The sequence below is a fragment of the Macaca nemestrina genome, chromosome 6, assembly GCF_043159975.1.
Source record: "Macaca nemestrina isolate mMacNem1 chromosome 6, mMacNem.hap1, whole genome shotgun sequence".
In the NCBI taxonomy this organism is placed as follows: domain Eukaryota; kingdom Metazoa; phylum Chordata; class Mammalia; order Primates; family Cercopithecidae; genus Macaca; species Macaca nemestrina.
The window spans coordinates 47,690,255-47,717,642 of record NC_092130.1 but is presented as its reverse complement, the minus strand read 5'-3'; the positions used below and the strand labels follow the sequence as shown (position 1 = coordinate 47,717,642).

General features: G+C 44.3%; 3 protein-coding genes across 12 annotated transcripts in view; 1 reads left to right on the top strand and 2 right to left on the bottom strand.

Moving 5' to 3' along the window:
- LOC105467169 (kinesin family member 3A) overlaps nucleotides 1–9,307 on the bottom strand; it is a 58,790-nt gene extending 49,483 nt beyond the window's left edge. For all 8 annotated transcript variants that reach the window (XM_071098481.1, XM_071098478.1, XM_071098482.1 and 5 more), the window contains exons 1-2: nucleotides 9,151–9,307; nucleotides 5,966–6,239 (exon numbers count right to left, since the gene is read on the bottom strand). In XM_071098481.1, the coding sequence (XP_070954582.1) occupies nucleotides 5,966–6,239; nucleotides 9,151–9,156 (280 nt within the window). In that variant the 5' untranslated portion in view covers nucleotides 9,157–9,307. The remainder of the gene's footprint in view (nucleotides 1–5,965; nucleotides 6,240–9,150) is intronic.
- Nucleotides 9,308–19,676: 10,369 nt separating this feature from the next.
- Nucleotides 19,677–23,317, top strand: LOC105467166 (cyclin I family member 2). Its single transcript, XM_011716618.3, has 4 exons — nucleotides 19,677–20,166; nucleotides 20,583–20,714; nucleotides 21,599–21,673; nucleotides 23,105–23,317. The coding sequence occupies exons 1-4, from the start codon at nucleotides 19,738–19,740 to the stop codon at nucleotides 23,315–23,317; spliced, it is 849 nt and encodes a 282-aa protein (XP_011714920.1). The 5' UTR covers nucleotides 19,677–19,737.
- Nucleotides 23,062–27,388, bottom strand: part of SEPTIN8 (septin 8) — a 26,874-nt gene continuing 22,547 nt past the window's right edge. For 2 of the 3 annotated variants that reach the window (XM_011716621.2, XM_011716619.2), the window contains exon 10: nucleotides 23,062–24,433. In XM_011716621.2, coding sequence (XP_011714923.2) covers nucleotides 24,268–24,433 — 166 coding nt within the window. In that variant the 3' untranslated portion in view covers nucleotides 23,062–24,267. The remainder of the gene's footprint in view (nucleotides 24,434–27,388) is intronic. The other variant, XM_011716620.2, reaches the window with a different exon arrangement.

Sequence of the window (27,388 nt, the reverse complement as noted above, 5' to 3'; positions counted from 1 at the left end):
GATTGCACCATTGCACTCTAGCCAGTACCACTGCACTCTAGTCAGGGCGACAGAGTGAGACTCTGTCTCAAAAAATACAGTAAATAAATAAATAAAAACAATAAACTATATTCTGGGCTGGGTGCCGTAGCTCATGCTACAGTCCCAGCACTTTGAGAGGTTGAGGTAAGAGAATTACCTGAGCCCAGCCTAGGCAACCCAGTGAGACCCCATCTCTACAAAAAATTTTAAAAATTAGCCAGGTGTGCATAAAAAGGAACGAAATAATGGCACTGGCAGCAACCCGGCTGGGACTAGAAACTATTATTCTAAGTGAAATAACTCAGGAATGGAAAACCAGACATCGTATATTCTCACTTACAAGTGGGAGCTAAGCTAGGAGGATGCAAAGGCATAAGAATGATACAATGAACTTTAGGAACTCAGGGGAAAGAGTGGGAGGGGGGTGAGAGATAAAAGACTACACACTGGGTACAGTGTACACTGCTTGGGTGATGGGTGCACCAAAATCTCAGAAACAACCACTAAAGAACTTATTCATGTAACTAAACACCCCCTGTTCCCAAAAACTTAATTGAAATTAAAACTAAATTTAAAAAAAAAATTAGCCAGGCAAGGTAGGATGCACCTGTAGTCTCAGCTACTGGGAAGGCTGAAGCCAGAGAATCACTTGAGCCCAGGAGGCTGAGGCTGCAATGAGCCGTGACAGTGCCACTGCACTCCAGCCTGGGTGACAGGGTGAGACCTTGTCTTGAAAAAAACAAAAACAAACAAAAAACAACAACTAAAAGAAAAACTATATTCTGGGTCATAAAACAAGTCCTAATAAATTTAAAAAGGTTCAAGGCACATAAAGTTGTTCTCTAACTAAACTGAGATTAAGTTAGAAATCAATAACCGAAAATCTCTAGAGAATCTAAAAATATTTGGAAACTAACACATTTCTAAATAACCTAGGATCAAAGAAGAAATCAGGAGGTAAAATAGTATTTTGAACTACATGAAAATGAAAACACAGTATGTCAAAATCTGTAGGATGACACTAAAACAGCACTCAGTGGCAATCTATAGCATTAAACTCCCATATTAGGAAAAAAGGTCTCAAAACAATGGCCTCAGCTTCCACTTTAAGTAGAAAGAAAAGAGGAAAGTAAGCCCAAGTAAGTAAGAGAAAAAAAAAAAAAAAAAAAAAAGATCAGAGCAGAAATAGATGAAATAGGAAACATAAAAACAGAAAGAAAAATTAATAAAACCAAAAGCTGGTTCTCTGAGAAGACTGATAAGATTGATAAACCTCTAGTCAGACTAATCAGGAAAAAAAGAAAATACTAAGTTGCCAATATCAAGAATGAGAAAAGTTATACCAGTACGTTCAACATACTAAAAGAATAATAAGGGAATAGTATAAACAACTTTTTGCCAATGAATTTGACAACTTAGATGAAACAGACTAATTCTGTGAAAGACAAGCTACCAAACCTCACTTAAGAAAAAACTGACCAGGCACAGTGGCTCACGCCTATAATCCCAGCACTCTGGGAGGCCAAGGCAGGCGGATCACCTGAGGTCAGTAGTTTGAGACCAGCCTGACCAATATGGTGAAACCTGTCCCTACTAAAAATACAAAAATTAGCCAGGCATGGTGGCGTGTGCCTGTAATCCCAGCTACCCAGGTGGCTGAGGCAGGAGAATCGCTGGAACCCAGGGAAGGAGAGGCTGCAGTGAGGCGAGACTGTGCCACTGCACTCCAGCCTGGGCAACAGAGCAAGACTCCGTCTCAAAAAAAAAAAAAAAGAAAAAAAAAAGAAAAAATAGATAACCTGGCCAGGCATGGTAGCTCACGCCTGTAATCCCAGTGACTTGCAAGACTGAGATGGGAGGACTGGTTGAGTCCAGGAGTTCAAGACCAGCTTAGGAAACATAGTTTCTTATCTCTACCAAAAAAATAAAAAATAAAAATAAAATTAGCTGGGCATGGTGTGGTGGCACACACATATAGTCCCACCTACTCAGGGGGCTGAAGTGGGAGAATTGCTTGAGCCCGGGAGGTAGAGGCTACAGGGAGCCACAATCACACCACTGCACTCCAGCCTGGGCGATAGAGACCCTGTTTCAAGAAAAAAATAATAATAATAGAAAAAAATTAGCCAGGCATGGTAGCACACACCTGTAGTCTCAGTTATTGGGGAGGCTGAGGTGGGAGGATTGCTTAAGCCCAGGAAGTGGAGGTTGCAGGGAGCTGTGATTGTGCCACTGTACTCCAGCCTGGGTAACAGAGTGAGACCCTGACTAAAAAAGGAAAAGAAAAAATACATAATCTGAATAGTCTTATGTCTATTAAAGAAATTGAATCAATAGTCGAAAACCTTCCCACAAAGAAAACTTCAAGCCCAGATGGCTTTACTGATGAATTCTACCAAACATTTAAGAAATAATACTTCTAAACAAATTCTTCCAGAAAACTGAAAAGAAGGGGATACTTTCTAACTCATTCTATGAAACTAGCATTATCACAATACCCAAACCAGAAAAAGGCATTAGAAGGAAACTACATACTTGCATCCCTCATGAACATGGATGCCAAATTTTTTTTAATTTAGCAAATAAATCTAACAATATATGAACAGAACAATGCATCATGACCAAGTAGCAAAGCTAGTTTCACATTCAAAAATCAATCAATGTCATTTACCATATTAACAAACCTTTAAAAAAAAGATTATTTCAATAGGTGCAGAAAAAAATGATATTTGACAAAATCCAATATACAATCCAAAAACTCTCAGCAAACTAAGAACAGAAGGGAACTTCCTCAAACTTACAAAGGATATCTGTTAAAATCTACAGACATCATCATACTGGTGAAAGAATGAATGCAGTTTCCCTAAGGTCAGGAACAAGACCAAAATGTCCACTCTCACCATTTCTAGTCAACATTTACTGGAGGTTCTAGTCTCCAGGTGCTATCAGGTAACAAAAATAAATTTAAGGAAACTGGAAAGGACAAAGTAAAAACTGTCTTTACTTGCAAACGACATTTTTTTTTTTTTTTTTTGAGACAGGTTTGCTCTGTTGCCCAGGCTGGAGTGCAGTGGCGCGATCTCGGCTCACTGCAAGCTCCGCCTCCTGGGCTCACACCATTCTCCTGCCTCAGCCTCCCGAGTAGGTGGGACTACAGGCGCCCGCCACCACACCCAGCTAATTTTTTGTATTTTGTTTAGTAGAGATGGGGTTTTACCGTGTTAGCCAGGATGGTCTCGATCTCCTGACCTCGTGATCCTCCTGCCTCGGCCTCCCAAAGTGCTGGGATTACAGGCGTGAGCCACCGCACCCGGCCCATTTTTTTTTGTTTGTTTTGAGAGAGTCTCGCCCTGTCGCCCAGGCTGGAGTGCAGTAGCGTGATCTTGGCTTACTGCAACCTCCGCCTCCAGGGTTCAAGTGATTTTCCTGTCCCAGCCTCCCAAGTAGCTGGGATTACAGGCATGTGCCACCACGCCTGGCTAATTTTTTTTATTTTTAGTAGAGACAGGGTTTCACCATGTTGGTCAGGCTGGTCTTGAACTCCTGACCTCGTGATCCGCCTGACTTGGCCTCCAATGTGCTGGGATTACAGGCGTGAGCCACTGTGCCTGGCCAACATATTCTTACATGGAGAAAATCCTACAAAATTTACAAAAAATCCAAAACATAAAAAAAGTACTAGAATTAATAAGCAAGTTTAGCAAAGTTGCAGGATACAAGGTCAATATACAAAAATCAATTGTGGGTACTAAGAGGGCAGTCATCAAAAAGATAATAACAAGTGCTGGCAAAGATGTGAAGAAATCAGAAACCTCACACATTGCTGATGGGAAGAGAAAATGGTGTAGCTACTGTAGAAAAGTTTGGCAGCTCCTCAAAACGTTAAAGAGTTACCATGTGACCCAGTAATTCCACTCTTAGGTATATACCCAAGAGAAACTAAACATATTTTCACACAAAAATCTGTAAAAGAATGTTCAAAGTAACGTTATCTGTAATAGCTAAAAAGCAGAAACAACAAATGTTCATCAACTAATAAATGGATAAACAAAATATGATATATCTATACAATATTATTCAGACATAAAAAGTAATGAATTGCTGGCCATGTGCAGTGGCTCACACCTGTAATTCCAGCACTTTGGGAGGCCGAGGCGGGTGGATCACAAGGTCAGGAGTTCGAGACCAGCCTGGCCAACATAGTGAAACCCCCATCTCTACTAAAAATACAAAAATTAGCTGGGCATGGTGGCGGGCACCTGTAGCCCCAGCTACTCGGGAGGCTGAGGCAGGAGAATCACTTGAACCCAGGAGGCAGAGGTTGCAGTGAGCCAGGATCACACCACTGCAATCCAGCTTGGGTGACAGAGCAAGACTCCGTCGCAAGAAAAAAAAAAAAAAAAGACCAGGTGCGGTGGCTCACGCCTATAATCCCAGCACTTTGGGAGGCCAAGGTGGGCAGATCACAAGGTCAGGAGATCAAGACCATTCTGGCTAACACTGTGAAACCCCGTCTCTACTAAAAACACAAAAAATTAGCCGGGCGTATTGGCGGGCGCCTGTAGTCTCAGCTACTTGGGAGGCTGACGCAGGAGAATGGCGTGAGCCCAGGAGGCGGAGATTGCGCCACTGTACTCCAGCCTGGTCGACAGAGTGAGACTTGTTTCAAAAAAAAAAAAAAAAAAAAAGAAGGAATTGCTGATATACGTTTATATGTTACAATACAGATGAAGCTTGAAAACACTGTAAGTGAAATAAGTTATTCACAAAAGGCCACATAGCATATAACTCCATTTACAGAAAATGTCTAGAACAGGCAAACTCATAGAATAGATATAGACAGCAAATTAGTAGTTGCTGGGTTGGGGGAAGGGAGGTGGTAATGGATTGGGAGTGACTGCTAATGGATACAGGGTTTCTTTTTGGAGTGATAGAAATGTTCTGGAAACAGACAGTGGTGACAGCTGCACAACATTGTAAATGAACTAAAAACCTATGAACCGTAAAATCATAAATTTGATATTTGAATTTTATCACAAAACCTACCTAAAGAAATCAAGTTCATCTCTATATATTAGTAACGTACAATCCAAAATTGAAATTATGAAAGCAATCCTATTCACAATAACATCAAAAAAATACTTAGGAATAAATTAATCAAAACAAGTACAAGACTTGTACACTAAAAGCTACAAAATACAGATGAGAGAAATTAAGACATAAATAAATGGAGAGAAGCTGGACATGGTAGCTGACATGGGAAATCACAGTGCTTTGAAAGTCCTCAGCAGGAGATTCCTTGAGCCTAGGAGTTCGAGACCTGAGTGAGCAACACAGCAAGACTTAGTTTTTACAAAAACAAAAAAATTAGCCAGGTGTGGTGGTGCACAGCTGTAGTTCTCATTACTTAGGAGGCAGAAGGGAGAAGATAGCTTCAGCCCAGGAGTTCAAGGCTGCAGTAAGCTATGACCGCACCACTGCACTCCAGCCTGGGCAACAGAGCAAGACCCTGTCCATAATTAATTAATGTTTCAACGTTTTAAATGGAGAGAAGTATCATGTTCATGGACTGGAAGACTCAATATTGTCAGAATGACAATTCAACACAATCCCTATGAAAATCCTAGTAGGATAAACTTCAAAAACATTATTTGATGTGAAAGAAAACAGATAAACAAGGTGACATATTATATGACATTTCAAGAAAAGGCAAAATTACAGTGACAGAAAGCAGATCAATGGTTGCTTGGGGGTGGGTCTGCAAACGGACATAAAGGAACTTTTGGGGATGACAATGGTGTTCTAAAGCTGGATTGTGATGATGGTTTCATAACTGTATACATTTACTACACTCATCAAACTGTACAGTTGCAATAGGTGAATTTACGGCACGTTAATTATGTCTCAATAAGGGTGTTTTTTTAAAAAGTAAATATTCACTTACCATTGTAGCCTTCAAGTACAGAATCAATAATAGGTCTTGCAGTTAAGTTATAAACATCAAGTTGTTTACTCTCTGGTCCAAAAACAGTATCAAAAGTAAATGTCTTCGGAGGTTCATTGGAAGAATCAGTCTTATGTACAGTGATAGTTCCCCTCATCTCATCCACACTGACAGCCTGTTTGTAGCACATTGATTTCTCTCTCTCATTGAGGGGCCGGCACCTAACAACAACCTTCACATTATCGCAGCTTTCTGGCTTCTCTGATTTATTGATCTGTTGGAGATAATATTTACAAATAACGAAAAGAACATTTATTTTTACCCTCAACAGATTAAATGTATAAATTTTAAAAGGCTACTTTGCCACCTCAGTGCCTCGCACACATTAAACACTTCGTAAGTATTTGTTAAATGCAATTAAAGATCTTACATATAAGTGAAAAGTTTATTAAAAGATATAAAAAGGAAAATAGTTTCTTTTAAAACATAAAAGGGAGAGAAAATCTAGTTTACATTTGTGGCAAAGGCTGTACAAGCAGAAACTGAACCAATATATTCTAGATTGTCTTTCTGCACAAAAGTCTCTGACCCAGCGTTTCCTGCCTATAGAAAAACACATGTGACTATGGTTAACAACTTTAACTCAAGAATATAGTAGGACCTCTGTTTCCCCCTGAGACTTTAGTTTTATCCCCTATCATGCATCTGTAAAATGGTTTTTATTATGTAATATATCCATATATGCCTTCTCTACAGAAGACAACAATAAGATAAAGACAGAAATGAAAGTCTAATGGCAAAGAAAAATGCCTTATATTACCTAACCTTATGAGCATTTGTGCATGTAAAGTTTCCATTTCTGAATGTTTTTTTCTTATTTTTGAGACAGAGTCTCACTCTGTCACCCAGGCTGGAGTGCAGTGGCATGATCTCGGCTCACTGCAACCTCTGCCTCCCAGGCTCAAGCGATTCTGCTGCCTCAGCCTTCCCAGTAGCTGGGATTACAGGCGTCCATCACCATGCCCAGCTAATTTTTGTATTTTTAGTAGAGATGAGGTTTCATTTTGTTGGCCAGGCTGGTCTCAAACTCCTGACCTCAAGTGATCCACCCATCTCGGCCTCCCAAAGTGCTGAGATTACAGACGTGACCCACCGCACCCAGCTATTTCTGAAATTTTATGATTAAGAAAATATAATGAAACACAATCCTATTATTGAAGTGAAAAGGACAGTTTAGTTGAACAGATACTTGTTAAATTCCTACTGTTTCAGATTCTCTTCTAAGCATTAAAGAGAAACAAATATAAGCCATTGTCATTGACTTTGACATTGTCACTGACAAGTAACAGATTATATCAGTACAATACACTTCTATCTATCTCTGCCTTCATCACACTAGTCTAAATTACCATCATCTTGGCCCTGGATTACTGCCTCCTAACTATATTCCTGAATCTAATTAGATTGCCCTACTGCCTATTCTCCAAATAGCAGTCAGTGTCAACACAAATCTAATCATGTCACTCTCCTACTTAAAAATTCTTCAGTGGTTTCCCATAGATCTCAGGACAAAAACCAGAATACTTAAGGTGGACTGTAAGGTCTGGCTTCCACCCATGTCTGCTTCTCTGGGCTTATTTCACAAGATATTCTGCCTGACTCATCCATGCCACAGCCACACTGAGCTTCTTGGCCTTTTCTTGTCACCAGGCTCCTCACCACTGGCCTTTCCAGGTGCTGTTTCTTCTACGTAGAACCATCTTCAGTGGCCTCTTCATTTAGCTAACATCTACCTATCCTTCAGAACTCAACAGCCACTTCACCTGGGAAGACTTCCTGACTAGGTCAAATACTCTTATAGGCTCAGAAAGCACCTGCTCTCCCCTTCCTGGACACGAATTTTACTTTTGCTTGTTCCTTATTTGATTAACGTCTTTCTGTCTACACTGGAGGTTGCAAACAGGTAGTCAAGAGGCTGAATTCAGCCCACAAATTTCTTTTGTTTGGTTCATAGTATTTAAAGAGCTTCTGAATTAGTTGCTAAAATTAAGAAATTTCACAAAAATGATTTCTAAAGTCTCTTCTTGGGAGGAAAAAAAAATGACCTGTTATCATCTGCAGACCATCAATCTTACATGGCAATACTTTCCAATTCACCAGAATCTACTTCTCTCTATTGTAGGACACCCACTCACTTCATTCATTAAGGTTTTGTGTCTTATTTCTGCAAATACGTATGATTTTCACCTCTGCCCAAGAAGGCAAGCCTCTCTCTTTCCAGGTTCAAGAACCTGGTTTTGCTCAATGTTGTATCTTCAAGGCCTAGCACGTGGTTGGCGCCCAATATTTATTGAATTAAAAACTTGAAAGCAGTGAACAGGTACAAATATAGAACGTTTAATCTTAAATGTCAAGCACTGTCCTTCTAGTCTCCTGTGCATTATTTCACGCGGATAACAACCCCATGAGGTAAAGTTTACTTGGGCACTAAGGACCCAGACAGATTAAATAATTATGCCAGGCTTCACAACCACTAAATAAGCGGCCATGGCTCAATTTTCCTCCATGACCCCTAACAAGGGGTCTTACAAGGCCCCATTATTAAGTTCACGATAACAATCTGTGAAATCCTGGAAGATAAACATAACACCCCCACACACACAAAGACACCTACAGGTTTCATTCTGCATCATAAGCTAAAGCGCCACAAGAGAAATGACAGCTCCAGGCTAGGAGAGTCGGAGTCTGGGGCTCGGAATAGGGGCAGGCAGCCTTCGCTCCGCTGCCTCCCTGAGCTTGCTCCGAGGCGCAAAGGCCTAACGAGGTGTGGAGCATCCAAAGAGACCCTCCGTGGCCACCCCCAGACGCCCCGCTCAGCAGGCAGGGCTGCGAGCCAGAGAGCAACCTCCAGCCCAGCGCCTTTTTGATAAGCGGCGCAGGCCCCACGGGACGCAGCAGCGACGAGGGCGGCAGGGCCTGCCCCCAGGCCCCTCTCGAGGCCGGCCGGACGTCCGCGGCCCCGGGGCTGACTAGCCAGGCTCTCCAACCACCTCCGCCGCACGACCGAGCCTGCCCCGCCCCACCCAGGCAGCCAGCCTGCTCCGCGCCTCCATGGCAACGGCCGCGCCCCCGGGCCAGGCCGCGAGGATGAGAAGAAACCCCAGAGGCGAAGCGACTCTCCTCACCGGCATCTTGGATCCCTCCCGTGCCCGGCGGACGTCCCCGCCCGGGGTAGAGCGCAACGACACCGGGTGCGCAGAAAGGCTGGCCAGAGACTATCGAAGCACCTCGTTAGCGCTCTCGAGACTGCGGCTTCCCGGGCGAGAGCGCCCAGTGCGCAGCCGCATTCCGAGCTCGCCCCGCCCCAAGCCCAGTCTCAGACTCTCATGGCCCTTGAATTACGCCTGCGCGGAGGCTTTCCGAGTCCATCTCCTAGGACTCCAGACAGAGGCCGCGCGTGCGCAATGCTGCCATTCTGCTGCGCTAAAAATGTGGCCCGCACTGAGGCGGAGATAACCTGGCAGCCCCGGGTTGGGAGGAGTAGCAGCTCTTAGGCCCGTCTGCTGGTCCTTGCAATACCCGGAATGTTAAAATCAGTAATAGCAATTGTACATTTTTTCTCTCATCCGAAGAGTTAAAGACCTCACCTACCTGACCTCGCTTGATTGCTAACTTCCTCATGACCGGTCTTACCATTAGAAAGTGAGCTCTTAAGGAGGTGGTTTAGTATTTTCACACGTATCTCCAGAGCCTACACAGAGCCTGGCACAGAGTGGGATTTTTATACGTGTTGGTCAAAGAACCAATGATCCGTCCATCCTCTTTCCAGTCCACTTGAATGTGTAATGGGTATTTCAAGTTATTCATGTCCAGAATTGAAATCTTGATCCCCCATCAGTCGCCCCACTACCCCACTCCACCCCCATTAAAAAATTAAAAAGGGCTCCCTCTCATTCTTCCCAGACTTCCTTCGTCTCAATATGTGGGAGCTTAATTCCGACAACTGCTCAGGTCAAAACTGCAAGCTCTTTCATGTGTATGAATAGTGTATCTTTAAATACAGCCTGTTGTATCTGTCTTCGTAGTGGAACCATTTGGCCACTTCTCCCACCACCATCGTCTCTCACATGCATTACTACAGTCGCTTAGAACTGGTTTCCTTGATTGTGTCCTTGTCCCCTTTCAGTGTGCTGGACAAGAGCCAGAGTGCTGGTGCTAAAACATGAATCAGATCTTCTCTTTTCTCTGCTCAAAACCCTCCATTGATTTCCCATCTTACAAAGCTAAAGCCACAAGCCCTACAATCCTCCCTCTTGCTTCTTCTGCACCAGCCCCACCTGGCCTCCTTGTATCATCCAACATTCCCGTCGTGCTTCCATCTTAGCATGCAAGGGCTGTGAGCTTGCAGTAGGAACTGAGGAAAATAATGATAAGGCATTTTACATAGTGCCAGTGTACTGTTCTACATGCTTTCTTTTTTAAATTCATTTAATCCACACAATAACCTTTTGAAATAGATACTATTTATTATTATTTTACAGATAAAGTAATGGCGGCACAGGACCATTAAATAACTTTTCCAAGGTCATACATTCAAACAATGACAGAGCCCAGGTCCAAACCCAGGCAGCCTAGAAAGTTCTTTCCCTAAATAACCACCTGACCCACTCACCTCCTCCAGAAAGTCTTTGTTCACATAATCCCAGTGAATCCAAATATGATTTCCTTATTTAAAACTCCAACCTTCAGCCCCAACTCTTCTTTTTTTCCCTGCCTACTTTATATTTCTCCATAGTACCTATCACCATTCAATATTTTATATATGTACACACATACAAGCTTTACTGAGATATAATTTACACACCATAACATACAATTCACCAATTTAAATTGTACAAGTCAATAGTTCCTACTATATATGGAGTTGTGCATCCATAACCTAGAACATTTTTATCATTTCAAAAAGACACTCTACACTCATAAGCCACTCCCCCTTGCTCTCTGCAACCCTCCTCCCACCCCACTGCCAACATCCCAGACCTAGACAACAAACAATCTACTTTCTATCTCTATGGATTTGCCTATTCTGGACATTTCATACAAATGAAATTACACAATATGCAACCTTTTGTGAGTAACTTCTTTCACTTACAATGTTTTCAAACTTTATCCCTATAGTAGCATATATCAGCAATTTGTTACTTTTTATGGCCGAATAATATTCCATTGTATGGCTATCACATGTTTTTTACCTATTTGTCATTGAAGGATATTTGGTTTGTTTCTACCTTTTGCCTATCATGAATAATGCTGCTACAAGTTTTTGTATGAACCTATGTTTTCCTTCCTCTTGGTTACACATCTAGAAGCAGGATTGCTGGATCATTTGGTAATGCTAATGTTTAACATTTCGAGGAACTGCCAAGTTGTTTTCCACAGTAGTGCACCATTTTAAATTCCCACCAGTAACATGTAAGGTTTACAATTTCTCCACATCCTTGCCAACACTCACTTTTGTGTAAAGTAGTATCTTGCTGGAGTTTTTATTTATTTTCATTTCCCTGATCATAATGATGTTGAGCATTTTTTTCATGTGCTTTTGCAATTTGTATAACTTCTTTGGAGAAATGTTCATTCAAATCCTTTGACCATTTTATTTGTCTTTTCATTTTTAAGTTGTAAGAGTTCTCTATATATTCTGAATGCAAAGCCCTTTTCAAGTATATGACATGCAAATATTTTCCCCCATTCTGTGGGTTTTCTTTTTACTTTATTGGTATCGTCCTTTGAAGCACAAGAGTTTTAAATTTTGATCAAGTCCAATTTACGTATTTTTTCTTTTGTCACTATGCTTTTGGTACATATGTAAGAAACCATTTCCTAACCCAAGATCATGAAGATTTACCTAGAGTTTTATAGTTTTAGCTGTCACATTCAGGTCTATAATCTATTTTGTGGGTTTTTTTTTGTTGTTGTTTGTTTGTTTTTTGTTTATGAGACAGAGTCTCGTTCTGTCACCCAAGCTGGAGAGCAGTGGCGCGATCTCAGCTCACGGCAACCTCTGCCTCCTGGGGTCAAGCGATTCTCCTGCCTCAGCCTCCTGAGTAGCTGGGATTACAGGCATGAGCCACCACAGCAGGCTAATTTTGTATTTTTGTAGAGATGGTTTCTCCATGTTGGTCAGTCTGGTCTCAAACTCCCGACCACAGGTGATCCACCCACCTCAGCCTCCCAAAGTGCTGGGATTACAGGCATGAGCCACCGTGCCTGGCCCTATTTTGAGTTACTTTTTGTATACAGTGTGATGGAAGGATTCAAATTCATTCTTCTGTATGTGAATATCCAGCTGTCCCAGAACCATTTGCTGAAAAGACTATTCTTGTCTATAGCCATACCACCCTGAATGAGCCTGATCTTGTCTGAAAAAACTATTCTTTACCCCATTGAACTGGCACCTTTGTTAAACTGATCATTAATGCAAGCATTGGTTTCTAGACCCTCGATTCTAGTCCACTGATGTATAGTCCATCCTAATACCAATACCACACTGTCTTGACTACTTTATGTTAGTAGTAAGTTTTGAAATTAGATAGGGTGGGGCCTCCAACTTTCTTCTTTTTCAAGATTGTTTTGGCCATTTTGAATCCCTTGAATTTCTTTAAGAATTTCAGGAACACTTTGTCAATATCTGCAAAAAGACAGCTGGAATTTTAACAGGGATTATGCAAAATATATAGATTAAATTGGAGAGTATTGCCATTTTAACAATTTAAGTCTTCCTACCCATGAACACAGAATGTCTTTCCATTTATTTAGGTTTTCTTTAATTTCTTTTAGTGATGTTTTGTAGTTTTCAATGTATACATTTTACATTTTTTTATTATATTAATATTTTTCCCAAATATTTTATTTTTTGTTTGTTTTTTGAGATGGAGTCTCAATCTGTGGCCCAGGCTGGAGTGCAATGGCACAGTCTCGGCTCACTGTAACCTCCACCTCCCCGCCGAGTTCAAGGGATTCTCCTGCCTCATCCTCCTGAGTAGCTGGGATTACAGGCACGTGCCACCATATCCGGCTAATTTTTGTAACAAATATTTTATTATTTTTATGCTGTTGTAAATGAAACTGTTTTTTAAATTTCATTTTCAGATTATTCATTATAGTGTACAGAAATAAAATTGACTTTTATAGTACAGTGATCTTGTACTCTGCAACTTTCCTAAACTTTTTTTTTAGTGGATTCCTAAAGATTTTCTACATACAAAATCATATCATCTGCAAATAAAGACGATATGATTTCTTTCCAACCTGGATGCTTTTTCTTTCTTTTTCTCGCCTAATTGCCCTGGCTAGACTCTCCTGTACATTGTTGAACAGAACTGGTGAACGCAGACATTCTTGTCTTATTGATGATTTCAGGTGGAAAGCATTTGATCATTTACTATTAAGTCTGATGTTATCTGCAGGTTTTTCATAAATGCGCTTTACACTGGAAAATTTTCTAGTTTGTGGAGTGTTTTTTATTATGAAAAAGTGTGTGATTTTGTCAAATGCTTTTTCTGATAAAATGTGTTTATGTCCTTTATCAGATACATATTGATTTTTAGATGTTAAAACCAACCTTGTTTTCTTTTCTGTCTCTCTCTCTCTCTCTCTCTCTCTCTCTCTCTCTCTCTCTCTCTCGGTTAGAGCATCAGGGTGATACTTGCCTCACAGAATAAGCTGAGGATAGGGAGCAAGTTCTTCTTAGAAGGGCACTAATTTCATCACAAAGGTCCCACCTTCATGACGTCTGAGAGCCCCAACTTCCTCCCAAAGGTCTCATCTCCAAATACCATCACATTGCAGGTTAGGGTTTCAAAATATGAATTTGCAACAGGGTGTGATAGTTCAGTACTGTAATCCCAGCACTTTGGGAGGCTAAGACAGGAGGAACACTTGAGGTTAGGAGTTCAAGACCAGCCTGGCCAACATGGCTAAACCCTGTCTCTACTAAAAATACAAAAATTAGCCAGTCGTGGCGGCACGTGCCTGTAGACCCAACTACTCGAGAGGCTGAGGCAGGAGACTCTCTTGAAGCCAAGAAGCAGAGCTTTCAGTGAGCCGAGATGGCATCACTGTACTCCAGCTTGGACGACAGAACGAGACTCCATCTCAAAAACAAAAAACAAACAAGAAAAAAAAAATACGAATTTGGGAGGGACATAAACATTCAGTCCATTACGCAGCCCTAGCAGACTTAATACAATTGTTTAGCCCATTCACATTTAACGTTATTATTGATAATATTAGATGTAAGTATCCCATTTTTCTTTTTGTTTTCCCTTCCTTCCTCCCTGCCCCTTTCCCTCCCTCCCTCCCTCCCTTCCTTCCTTCTTTCCTCCCCTCCTTCCTTCCTTCCCTCCCTGCCTCCCTCCCTCCCTCCCTCCTTCCCTCCTTTCTTCCTTCCTTTTTTGAGATGGGGTCTCACTCTGTCACCCAGGCTGGAGTGCAATGATACAAACGTGGCTCACTGCAGCCTCAACTTCATGGGCTCAAGCCATCCTCCTGCCTCAGCCTCCTGAGTGGCTGGGCCCACAGGCATGCGCCATCATGCCCTGCTTTTTTTTTTTTTTTTTGATAGAGACAGGATGTCTCTATGCTGCCCAGGCTGGTATCAAACACCTGGGCTCAAGCAGTTCTCCCTCCTCAGCCTCCCAAAGTGCTAGGATTGCAGGCGTGAGCCACCATGCCCAGCCTGCTTTTTGTTTTTTGATATGTCGTATTGTCTTTCTGTTCTTCTGTTCCTCCTTCACTGGTTTTTCGTTACGTGAATCTTTTATAGTTTAACATTTGAATTTCTTTTTTTTTTTTTTTTTTTTTTTTGAGACGGAGTCTCACGCTGTTGCCCAGGCTGGAGTGCAGTGGCGCAATCTCGGCTCACTGCAAGCTCCGCCTCCCGGGTTCCCGCCATTCTCCTGCCTCAGCCTCCTGAGTAGCTGGGACTACAGGCGCTCGCCACCGCGCCCAGCTAATTTTTTGTATTTTTAGTAGCGACGGGGTTTCACTGTGATCTCGATCTCCTGACCTTGTGATCCGCCCGCCTCGGCCTCCCAAAGTGCTGGGATTACAGGCTTGAGCCACCGCGCCCGGCCTGAATTTCTTTAATTATTGGTTTACTTTTTTTTTTTTTTTTTTTTGAGACGGAGTCTCGCTCTGTCGCCCAGGCTGGAGTGCAGTGGCGTGATCTCAGCTCACTGCAAGCTCCGCCTCCCGGGTTTACGCCATTCTCCTGCCTCAGCCTCCGGAGTAGCTGGGACTACAGGCGCCCGCCACCTCGCCCGGCTAGTTTTTTGTATTTTTTAGTAGAGACGGGGTTTCACCGTGTTAGCCAGGATGGTCTCGATCTCCTGACCTCATGATCCGCCCGTCTCGGCCTCCCAAAGTGCTGGGATTACAGGCTTGAGCCACCGCGCCCGGCCTGGTTTACTATTTTTTAAAGTTATTTCCTTGGTGGGCCCAGTGGCTCATGCCTGTAATCCCAGCACTTTGGGAGGCTGAGGCAGGCAAATCACTTGAGGTCAGGAGTTCGAGACCAGCCTGACCAACATGGGAAAACCCCGTTTCTATGAATAATAGAAAAATTAGCTGGACACAGTGGCGTACACCTGTAATCCCAGCTACTCAGGAGGCTGCAGCAGAAGAATCGCTTGAACCCAGGAGGCAGAGGTTGCAGTGATCCAAGATCGCACCATAGAACTCCAGCCTGGGCAACAGAGCAAGACTTTGTCTCAAATAAACAAACAAACAAAAAAGGCTGGGCATGGTGGATCACACCTGTAATCCCAACACTTTGGGAGGCCAAGGCAGGCGTATTACAAAGTCAGGAGTCTGAGACCAGCTTGGCCAATATGGTGAAACCCTGTCCCTATCAAAAATACAAAAATTAGCTGGGCATGGTGACAGGCACCTGTAGTCCCAGCTACTTGGGAGGCTGAGGCAGGAGAATTGCTTGAACCCGGGAGGCAGAGGTTGCAATGACTGCACTCCAGCCTGGGTGACAGAGCGAGACTCCGTCTCAAAAAAAAAAAACAAAACCTCTAAGGCTTCCGATATAGATCTTATCAGAATCTATAATACTTCTGATTTATAATAATTGAATTCCAGTGACATATATAAATGTAACTCCTGGCCAGGCCCAGTGGCTCACACCTGTAATCCCAGCACTTTAGGAGGCCAAGGCGGGCAGATCACCTGAGGTCGGGAGTTCGAGACCAGCCTGAACAACGTGGAGAAACCCCGTCTCTATTAAAAAATACAAAATTAGCTGGGCGTGGTGGCACATGCCTGTAATCCCAGCTACTAGGGAGACTGAGGCAGGAGAATCGCTTGAACCTGGGAGGCGGAGGTTGCGGTGAGCCGAGATCGCGCCATTGCACTCCAGCCTGGGCAACAAGAGTGAAACTCCATCTCAAAAAAAAAAAAAAAAAAAAAAAGAAAAGAAAAAAAAAGGTAACTCCCATTTACTTCTGTTCCCTCCTCCTCTTTTTGTGCTATTATTATACAGATTATACTTACATATGTTATAAACCAAACAATACTTTGTTATAACTTTGTTATAAAATTTTAAGTATTTTAAATCTTCTAAAGTAGCCGAGAGAAGAAAATAGAGCCAAGTTTGTATTTATAGAGTTTGTAATATTAATCTTCTTATTGACTATTTCTTGTTCTTCCTTGTTTCCTGTGGATTCAAGCTACCATTGGTGTTACTAGCATTTTATATGATTCCGTTTTCTCTCCTTTCTTAGTGCATACGAATCATACTTTTTTTAAAACTTTTTTTGCTGGTTGTCCTACAGTTTGCAATATACATTTATAACTAATTCAAGTCCACTTTCAAGTAACATTATACTGCTTTCCAGGCAGCACAGGTACCTTACAACAAAGTATTCTTAATTCTTCCCTCCCATGCCTGGTATCATTGTTGTCATTCATTTAACTTATCCATAACCTATAATCATCAAATACATTATTGATTTTGAATAAATGATTAGACCAATTAGGAATAAGAAAAACAAAAGTTTTATTTTACTTTCAATTATTCCTTAACATTCGTTCTTCATGTATCTCGAAATTTATGACCTACATCATTTTCCTTCTCTCTGAAAAATTTCTTTTAACATTTCTTGCAAAGCAGGTCTACTGGTGAGAAATTCCTTCAGTTTTGTTTGTGAAACTATTTCTCTTTCACTTCTGAAGGATAATTTTGTTGAATACAGAATTCTAGGCTGGTGGGGTTTTCTCTCAAAACTTTAAATACTTCACTCCACTCTTCTTGCTTGTATGATTTCCGAAGACAAGTCCAATGTGATTCTTATCCTTATCCCACCTTATCTTATTCCCACCTCACCCTACCCTGCTCCTGCTCCTGGCTTTGCTCGCTCTTTCTTTCTTTCCTTCCTTTTCTTTTTTTTGAGATGGAGTCTCCCTCTGTCACCCAGGCTGGAGTGCAGTGGCATGATCTCAGTTTACTGCAATCTCCACCTCTTGGATTCAAGTGATTCTTGTGCCTCAGCCTCCTGAATAGCTGGGACTATGCCACACCTGGCTAATTTTGTACTTTTAGTAGAGACGGGGTTTCACCATGTTGGCCAGGCTGGTCTTGAACTCCTGACCTCAAGTGATCCTCCCACCTCAGCCTCCCAAAGTGCTGAGATTACAGGCCAGCTTCTTTTGAGATTTTTTTTTTAATCTTGATTTTCTGCAGGTTTTTTTCAAATTTTATTTTAGATTCTGGCATATTGCGTGATGCTGAGACTTGAGGTATGAATGATCCTGTTACCCAGGTACTGAGCACGGTACCCCATAGTTATTCAACCCTTGTCCCCTCCCTCCCTCCCTGCTCTGGTAGCCTCCAGTGTCTACTATTGCCATCTTTACATTCATGTGTACTCAATGCTCACTTATAAGTAAGAACATGTAGTATATGATTTTCTGTTCCTGTGTTAATTTGCTTGGGATAATAGCTTCCAACTACATCCATGTTTGCTGCAAAGGACATGATTTCATTCTTTTTGATGGCTACATAGTATTCCATGTTGTATATGTACCACCTTTTCTTTATCCAGTCCACCACTGAAGGGCACCTAGGTTGACTCCGTGTCTTTGCTACTGTGACAAGTACTGTGATGAACATGCAAATATATGTGTCTTTATGGTAGAACAATTTATTTTCCTTTTGGGTATATACCCAGTAAAGGGACTGCTGGGTTGAATAGTACTGTTTTAAGTTGTTTGAGAAATCTCCAAACTGCTTTCCACAGTGACTGAATTAATTTGCATTACCACCAGCAGTGTATGAGCATTCCCTTTTCTTCTCTGCAGCCTCACCAGCATCTGTTGTTTTTTAACTTTTTAATAGTAGCCATTCTGATTGGTGTGAGATGCATTACTCTGATTATTAGTGATGTGGAGCATTTTTTCATGTTTGTTGACCGCTTGCATATCTTCCTTTGAGAAGTCTGTTCATATCTTTTTGCCTGTTTTTTGATGGGGTTTTTGCTTGTTTAATTAAGTTCCTTACAGATTCTGGATATTATGACCTTTGTCAAATGCGTAATTTGCTAATACTTATCTCCCATTCTGTAGGTTGTCTGCTGACTCTGTTGATAGTTTCTTTTGATTTTCTACAGTTTAAATAGGAATGTCTAGGTGTAGTTCTTGGCATTTATCTTTCTTAATGTTCTCAGAGCTTCCTAGATTGTGGTTTGGTGTTTGGCATTAATTTGGGAATATTCATTCTCAGTCGTTATTGTTCCACATATTTCTTCTGTTCCTCTCTTTCTTGTCCTTCTGGTATTCCCATATATTTTTAATATGCATTTAATGTAATGAATTTTTTAAACAAAATATAACTTAGGACCCAGGCATGGTGGTGTGCACCTGTCTCAGCTACTTGGGAGGCTGAAGTTGAGGGTAGCTTGAGCCCAGGAGTTTGAGGTTGTAGTGTGCTGTGATGACACCTGAGAATAGCCACGGCACTCCAGCCTGGGAAACACAGCAAGACCCACCCCTAAAATTTATGTGTGTGTATATATACATATATATGATTTGTATGATTTTCCTTATTATACGTTTATAGCTATATATGTATGTATAGATACATAAACAAAAAAATATATATATATGTATATATGAATGAATGAATCACCTTGTGAGGGAAGTATTATCACTTTTTTTTTTTTGGAGAAGAGGTAGCCAAGGCTCTGAGAGGTCACGACACACGCATGAGGTCACACAGCGCGTCTGGAATTCCATTTCAAGCCTGTCTGAGGAGGGCGCTCTCGCTGTTCCTTTGCCTGGTCTTATGTCCCCAGGTGTGTAATATGAGGTAAGACCCAGGGTCTGCGGCCGGGAGTCCCGGCCTAAGGCGAGCGCAGTCTCCAGCCTCCCCACCCGCGGCTGGGGGCTCTGCGCAGGGAGCACGGCCGGCAGGGGGGAAGAGGCGTGCGGTAGGCAGCAGCGGGGATGGAGGAAAGGGTCGGGGTCCGCCACCCGCCTGTGCGCGCCCAGTCCTACCGTGTCCTGGGTGCGCGCCGCGCACCTGCGGGGCGAGTGCCCAGGAAGCGCGGCCGGGTGCGCGAGGGGTAGCTCCACCGGGAGCGTTGTGGGTGGGGCTCGCCGAGCCCGCCTCCCCGCCTCCCCCGGCGGCGCCCCAGGCTGCAGTGTTGTGGGCGCTGGGTTATAAAATGCCGGGTTAAGCAGCGACTCAGACTTAGGATCCCGCTCACGACATGGCCTCGGGCGCTCGGTTCCCGCCGCAACCGTCGAGCTCAGAAGTCAGCGCAGTCCAGAGCCCAGGCGGGCGTCCAGGCGCCCATCTGGAGGAAGCAGCCCTGGGCGTTCCTCTCCCGCGGTCTCCGGGGGAGGCCCCTCTGCCCCCGAGCACCCGGAGCAGGTGCCCTGGGACCAGCCAGCCCGGAGCGGCTTCCCTCCACGCTGCGTCCGCGACAGTCCGCCTGCGGCCCCGGCGTAATACGGCCCCGGCCGGGAGAACCACAGACCCGGTCCCCGCAGCCGCCCCAGAGCAAGCTCCGCGGCCCGCTCCACAGTCCCCCAAGCCGCGCAACCTGGAAGGCGTCCTCGACGAGCGCCGGCTGCTCTGCCACTTGCAGCTGGCCCAGGACCGCGAGGCGCGCCTGTGGCGGGGCGGCAAACCCCAGGTACCCGTCCCCGCAGCGTGGCCCTCCTTGCGCGCACACGGCAGGCGGATGTGGCCTCCACCTGCACCAGCGGTCGGATGTTCTGCACCTGGAGGCCAGGCGCTTCCCCAGGTGTGGCCCCTCACGAGAGGCACGAGGCTGGACCCACCAGCTTCTCTCTAAGAGGGCGTCTTGATAGCAGGGCCTTCGGAAGAGGGCCTGTTTGAATCAAGGAACTCGGCCTACGACGAAAAGCGGGCGCACGGGGTGGGGGTGATGGGTGAGCCGCTGCGCCAGCTGGGCGCTTACTCCCAGCGGGCCTGCAGGGGAAGGGACTTCTCACTGCCCCCCGGCACCTTAAGTAGGAGGCTCCTGCTCCTGGGGGACCAGGAGTGGCCGCTAACGACCTTCCTCGCCCCACCTGCTCTTCCTCCTAGCGGGATGAAATCTGCAATGCCTTCGAGGGAGTCGTGCTGTGGCTCCTGCGGCTTCAGAACATCTTTTACTTCTCCCAATCCACTTTTAACCTGGCCCTCACCATCTTCAGCCGCCTCCTGATATCAGTGAAGGTAGGGAGGCCTCTGAGGGACGGTGGCAGATGGTGAAAGAAGAAACTAACCTTTGTTCCCCATTCCTACTTGAGAGGTGAGGGCTTCCAGAGGCTCAAACCAAGGTGTATAAACTAACTTGCTTCGAGTGGTAGAACTGGTTTTGGAACCTCTCCACATCCTACACTGGCTGTCTCAGGGTCATGTGGTCATCAGGGTCAGGGCTCGGGGAGCGTGAGAGGAAGTAGCTGGGAAAGGGCTTCCTGTGTAATGAGGTAGGATGTGCTTGTCTCGACCTGTCGAGGGCAGCTTGAGGCTAGGATGAGACTTAGTTCCCTGAGAAGGTGCCGTATTTCCCACCTCCAGTCAGTCCCGAAATGAAGGAATACTGCCCAGTCATCTGCAGTTCTGAAATCAGGAGCATCCTCATTGGTCAGATCTAAAAATGGCACTAACATTCTGTCTTGTGGAGAAATGGAGCCTTTTAAAAATGGAAAAAAGCTTATTAAAACAAATAGCTGGGGGCAATGGCTCATGCCTGTAATTCCAGCACTTTGGGAGGTCAAAGGGTGGGGGGGGGGGGGGGTGGATCACCTGAAGTCAGGAGTTCGAGACCAGCCTGGCCAATATGGTGAAACCCTGTCTCTACTAAAAATACAAAAATTAGCCAGGCGTGGTGGCCCGTGCCTGTAGTCCTAGCTACTCAGGAGGCTGTGGCAGGAGAATCACTCAAAATCAGGAGGTGGAGTTTGCAGTGAGCCAAGATCATGCCACTGCACTCCAGTCTGAGCAACAGAGTGAGACTCCGTCTCAAAAAAGTATATTAAAAAAAAACAAACACAGATGCTTTTCAGTTTGTTTCTGGCATTCATATTCTGCTCAAATGTGTTTGTTCCATACCGCAGGTAAAAGAGAAATACCTACATTGCGCCACAATTACTTCCTTGAGGCTTGCTGCAAAAGTTAATGAAGAACAGGAGGTAGGCATTCTTGGAAGTCCACACTGGGCTGCACTTCAGGTATAGGGGTGTAACATTGGAGGACTCCAGTTTCATGATAGGTCTGTGCCCTTCACGTATGGTGGATGTTCTGGAAAAGTCACCAACTTGCCAGCATCTCTGCTGTCCCTTCCATTGGCTTGTCAGACTTTGAGACCCCACAAATGAACAAGTAGAACAGCTGAACTGTCCTGGCCCACCAAACCTAGAGACCTGAACTCTTGACAGATACATATGGCCTCACTGGTTGATGCCAGATGCTACCTCTCTCTCAACAGGGGCATCTGCTGTTGAGCAAGGAAAAAGGCCTCCCAAACCATGTGACTTAACATCCACCCCAAGCAATTATGTCTAAGAAAGCTGCCTGAGACTTGAGGACTTGGCTGTGTCAATGAAGCTGGTCTTTGGGAACTCTGGGACCCCTGAGAGGGACAGGAGGGCCATGTGCTGGGGGTAAAGTACAAGGGCCCATGAGTGCTTCAGGCATGCCTGAATGGCTGAATTTCACTGTGCCATATGTTCAGGAGGAGATCATCTCCTAATACCCTTTCCAAACTTTCCTACCTCCCTCCAACTTTTCTCATTTTGGGGATGGTGAAATCACTGCCATTGCCACAGGGGTCACCCTTAGCTGATCTCTGGGTCTGATGAGGCAGGGAAGAAGTTGTGTGTCCAGTTCCAAACCTTCAATAAAAATGTTTTAAACTCCTATTTATTAGAATAGAATTAATGCCCAAGTTGCTTTTAAAAATCAAGTGACCCTTTTTCTGGATGTTATAGTAATACTTCTGTCTATCTAAAAACATAGGATCAAGCCTTTAATATACTTAGTACTTGAATGTTTACTCATAGACAAGTCTCATTAGTCCCTCTGTGGGAAAAGCCATAGATTTTCCAGAACTGAACCACCTTCAATGAAGGTTGAAGGAAGTTTGCAGTTGTGATGCTGAAAAACCCATAGGAGGTTTTATCAATGTGTCTGTCTGGTACAGACTAGGAAGCTCAAAAGCATAGTTTTTTCTGTATGCCCAGTACCCATGGTAGGGATCAGGAATAGGGATAGGCAGAACCAGAACCCATGGCTCCTGGAAAGCTTTGGGTGAGTTCTTGCAGCTGAACAGGGGAGATGGCACAGCCCCAGCCTCCAAAGCACCGTTGGGTATGAGCTAGTATGCAGTTGGGGGATCAAGACCTGGTTTCAGAGGGGGACCATGTAATGTTCACTACATAACTACCTGAGGATTTGACAGATAGCCAAGATCTGGTTTAGTATTTCTTTCAGAAGCATTTTCTGTGGCAGGCCACAGGAAGACAACTCCACTAAGGTCATGAATGCCCAGTCCCCATGGATAAGAAAACAAAAGCTACTATGACATGATGTAGGGCTTTGGCCTCTTTATTTTCTTTTTACAGTTTATTCCACAAGTAAAAGACTTCATAAAGCACTATGGCTCTGACTATTCCCCGAATGAGCTGCTAAGGATGGAGCTGGCTATTCTGGACAGACTGCACTGGGACCTCTATATTGGGACGCCGCTGGACTTCTTGACTATAGTGAGTAAGGAGGCGTTTACAGAGTCTACCCTAAACTCATTTGTGCCTTTGGAACAGCTGTTTACAACATAGGACGGCAAAGCACAGGCGTGCACACGCCCTTGCACATGCACCACAGTGAGGTGACCCACAAGGCTCACGACGTACGGGAGAGTGAAAAGGTATCTTAAATCCAACACAGTTCCACCAGACTCCCACTTCTAAAGGACATTAAATTAACTTTACAAAGATTTTTAGACGGCACTATTATGGTGAGTTTCTCTTTTAAATACACACTGCAAAAATATTTAACTTTCCATTCTATGAATACTGTACATAAATATCTGTCTGCTTTTGCTACACTTTACACACATTCACTTAGCTGTCTTTATTCACCTACACACAATCCTTATTGAGGCTTTAGACCATATTGATCTGGCACTTAAAAAAATATCATACATTAGTTTGTATTTGTTTTAGTTGGGGGAATGATGGTCATCCTTAAGGATATGATTCTGTTAGTAAGGCAAATTATGCAATGTGGAAATCTCATGGGGTTTTGGTTTGTTATGAGGCATGAAGATTAAATTACTAAGGGCTGTTTCATTATGAAAACTGGCCACTGTTGCCAAGTTGCAGAGTTTCTTATGATAAGCAGATACAAGTAACTTTTCTGCTACCTTGGTCTTGAATAGTATGTTTCTATTTTTCAGAATGGAAACATTGTCATCTAGGTACTTTCCACTCATAATGATGATGTCACAAAGCAGACTCTTTTTTTTTTTTTTTTTTTGGTCTCTGGGGTGGAAGCTCAGCTTGGCCACAGAGTGGGCATTAAGCCTCAAGCCCCTTATGGAGCCATGGATAGGAATGAAAAGGGTTGGGCAACATTTGATGTTCCCTGATGGAAATTCAAATTGTTTGCGCTTCTGGTCATTGATATATGAAAAGTATGGGGTTTTCTGTTCTAACATTAAAAACCATGGTCTCCAGTTCCATGCCCTGGTGGTCCTGAGCTGGCCCCATGTGTTGGAGCTGCTGCCTCAGAGGAATCCTTCCCTCCACGTCGCATCCCTGACCAGGCAGCTGCAGCACTGTATGGCGGGCCACCAGCTGCTGCAGTTCAAGGGCTCCACACTGGCCTTGGTCATCATCACCTTAGAGCTGGAGAGGCTCATGCCCGGTTGGTGTGCTCCTATATCTGATCTGCTAAAGAAAGCACAGGTAGACATCAACTTTGCCCCAGACCAGGCTCTGTGTTTTGCCCCTTTAGCTGATGCACTCTGACCCCAAAGGGGTACCCTTTCCCCTTGTGGCCTCTGGAAAATGTTCTGGCCATAACCCTGGAAAGAGTCTGCCCAAAGGCTAGGCTTTCCACACTTGGCCATGCCCTATGCACTTGAGATGGGACATGTGTTCTCTTCACTGGACCAATAGGGGTTGTCTCTGAGAGTGCGAGAATCTTTATCTCAATGGGAGCCCTTGTAGTCAAGAGGACTGGGGGGTCAGGGGGATGTCTGGCTTAGGAGGAAGCAACCCTGAGCTTAATACTGGGGAGCATACATTTTAAACTCCTTCACCTCTCCTTTGTACGAGTGTGTGGTACCAGGTACAGGGTACCATAAGGCAAGCATTGTCGGGGCACGAGGAGGAGGGGGGTGTGTCGGAATCCCTCAGAACAGATAGGTTAGGATGGAATGCATGGTTAAACTAATGACAACTTTACTGAGGTTGGAAATGGATGTCCCTGAGATGGTAGGATTAGTGGTCCTTAGATGGGTGGTTGGACCTTCCTGAACTTGCTTCATGCTAACATTTTGGCACTCAATTGCCAATTTCTTAGAATGTATGATGGTTCTGCTTGAAGATGGCCACTCTATTCTAATACAGGTTGGTGATATGCAGTACAGCTGCTGCAAGGAACTTGTAATGCAGCAACTGAGAAGTTTTTAGTCATCATCCTGCACAGACAACTTTATGTCACCTGCCAACCAGCCGCTCTGCCTCCACCCTGGGGCCTTCAGAGCCTAATGTGAAACCTCCTTGCTTGGACTACCATGAGTTCTTTGGCTTGTTATTAATCCTGTAAAAAGGGAAGGTGGCTCTGGAAGAGCAACTGAGAAAAAGTTCCCAACTAAGCCCTTGGAAAAAAAATAAAGTGGGGAGGGGAAAGGCAAGCTGGGGTCAGTAGAGATCAGGGTGGTCTGATAGACCATGACCCTGCCTTCCCTTTTTCTCCTCTGGGCCTGAAGCCAGGGAGTATGAATGAACGTTCAAATGGCAGCTTGTTTTTCCTTCCTTCTACAGCAAGGGTTGGCATGGGCCCCTGAGAGCGCTGGAATATGAGACCAAGAGGCAGGCCTGGCTTAGGGCTGAAGGGTTGGGGCTAGTTCTGACCAGTTCTTGCTGCTCTACCTGCCAGAGCTGGCCAAGTCCTTCCAACTTCCCAGGCTTATCCCAAACATATATGTGGTGCTTCCAGTCCCAACTACCCTGCCTGCAACTCCTAACATGGGACAGTCTCTGCAGACACATTTACCCGACCATGGCCATGACTTATGTCTTCTTTTTACAAGGACTGGATTATAAAGTATGCTTTGTTTAATGTAACTTGAGCAAGCTTTAAGCATATCTTTCCTTTGTTACTCTTAAGCAAAGTGTTTTCAGTTATTAGTTTAACTAGAGGGATTTTGTGCTAATGAATGGGTATTATAGGCTAACACCTGTGATGGAAGGCACAGCTCTGAGTGCTTTGTTGGGATGAGCAGGTTCTGAGGCCAAGCCTGCTCCAACCACAGTGCTGCCAGGAGGAGGAGCCAGCTGCTGCTTTCAAGCTGTGCTACTACAGAGCCATTCTCTGAGCAGGGGAGTGCAGCTGACACAGATGCCAGCTGGGCTGTGTAAGTTGTGTTGGGGACATGAATGACTGAGCTACACATTCAGAGGTGGTTTATGAAGTCTTCCACTCTGAACTATGGTAGCTTTGTGTGTGTGTGTGTGTGTGTGTGTGTGTGTGTGTGTGTGTGTGTGTAAATGTGCTAAGCCATGGTGTGGGAAGGGAATGATTTACTAGGTGCAAAGTGGTCAAGGGCTAGATATACCATAATTGTCTATATTATAGAGTTAGTATACATCTCTATTTTTTCTTGACACACTTTTGCTTGCTGGAGCTTTTGTTAAAATTAAACTTTAATTGCTTCCAATCCTGTATGAATCTTATTTTGAGCTACCATGCATTTAGGCTTGCGAGAGTCAGATATATTTGGAACACTATCTCCTAGGTCATATCAAGAACTCTCCTCTACTCCAGAACCCATTTTACAGATGGAGATGCTGAGGCCATGCTGCTCACAGCTTCCAGTGGTGGCCGTGAGTGCCCTCTGCCTCCTTCCTTCCAGTGTAAGTGGGACCACAGTGCATAAGGCAGGAGGACATCCCAAGGGCCCATACCAGCTTGGGTGTCCTGGGCTTTGGGGAACTGCTAGAAGACATCTGCTGCTTAACCAGGTGGCTCTGGATGTGAGCTAGATTCCAAAAGCTGATCCAACTCAACCTCTTGGAGAAAGCAGAGGGTAGACCTGTGAGTCCCAGGACTGGGATAAGAGACAACCTTCTGCTCTGGCTTTCTGTAAATGATAGAACTCTTCTATAGGGAAGCTCACTTTTGTATTGCCAAAGTCCCACTTGTGGATTTTAAAAAGTGTTATGTGCTTTTCAAGCTTGCCTTGAGGCCCCAGATCCCATCCTATTTCCCTCTAATATTCTTTTCTGACATTAGGAACTCCTATCCCACCTCAACTCAGAGATTGGGAAATACTTCTCAGGGAGAAGTATGGATACAATCCATTTTCCTTTTGACCCCACCTATAGAAAGGCAGGGATTGGTGAAGAAAATGGAGATGGAAAAAGCTCAGAGGCAGATGCTATGGCAGAAAGAAAGGTAGGTGGGCTCAGGGAGGAACAGGGCAGGGAGGGAGCATCATAGACCTGTCTTAAACTTGTCCAAACAGTACGTCCCTGAAAGGAAGGAGCCAAGTCATTTGATGATGTTTCCACCACCTAGGAGACCCTCCTCCTCCTGGCTTCCTGGAAAGTCTCTGTCCTTCAAAAGTTGGTGAATACTTTGCCTCCTTGCTGCCTGCCTTCCCACAAGTAGAGCTGAGC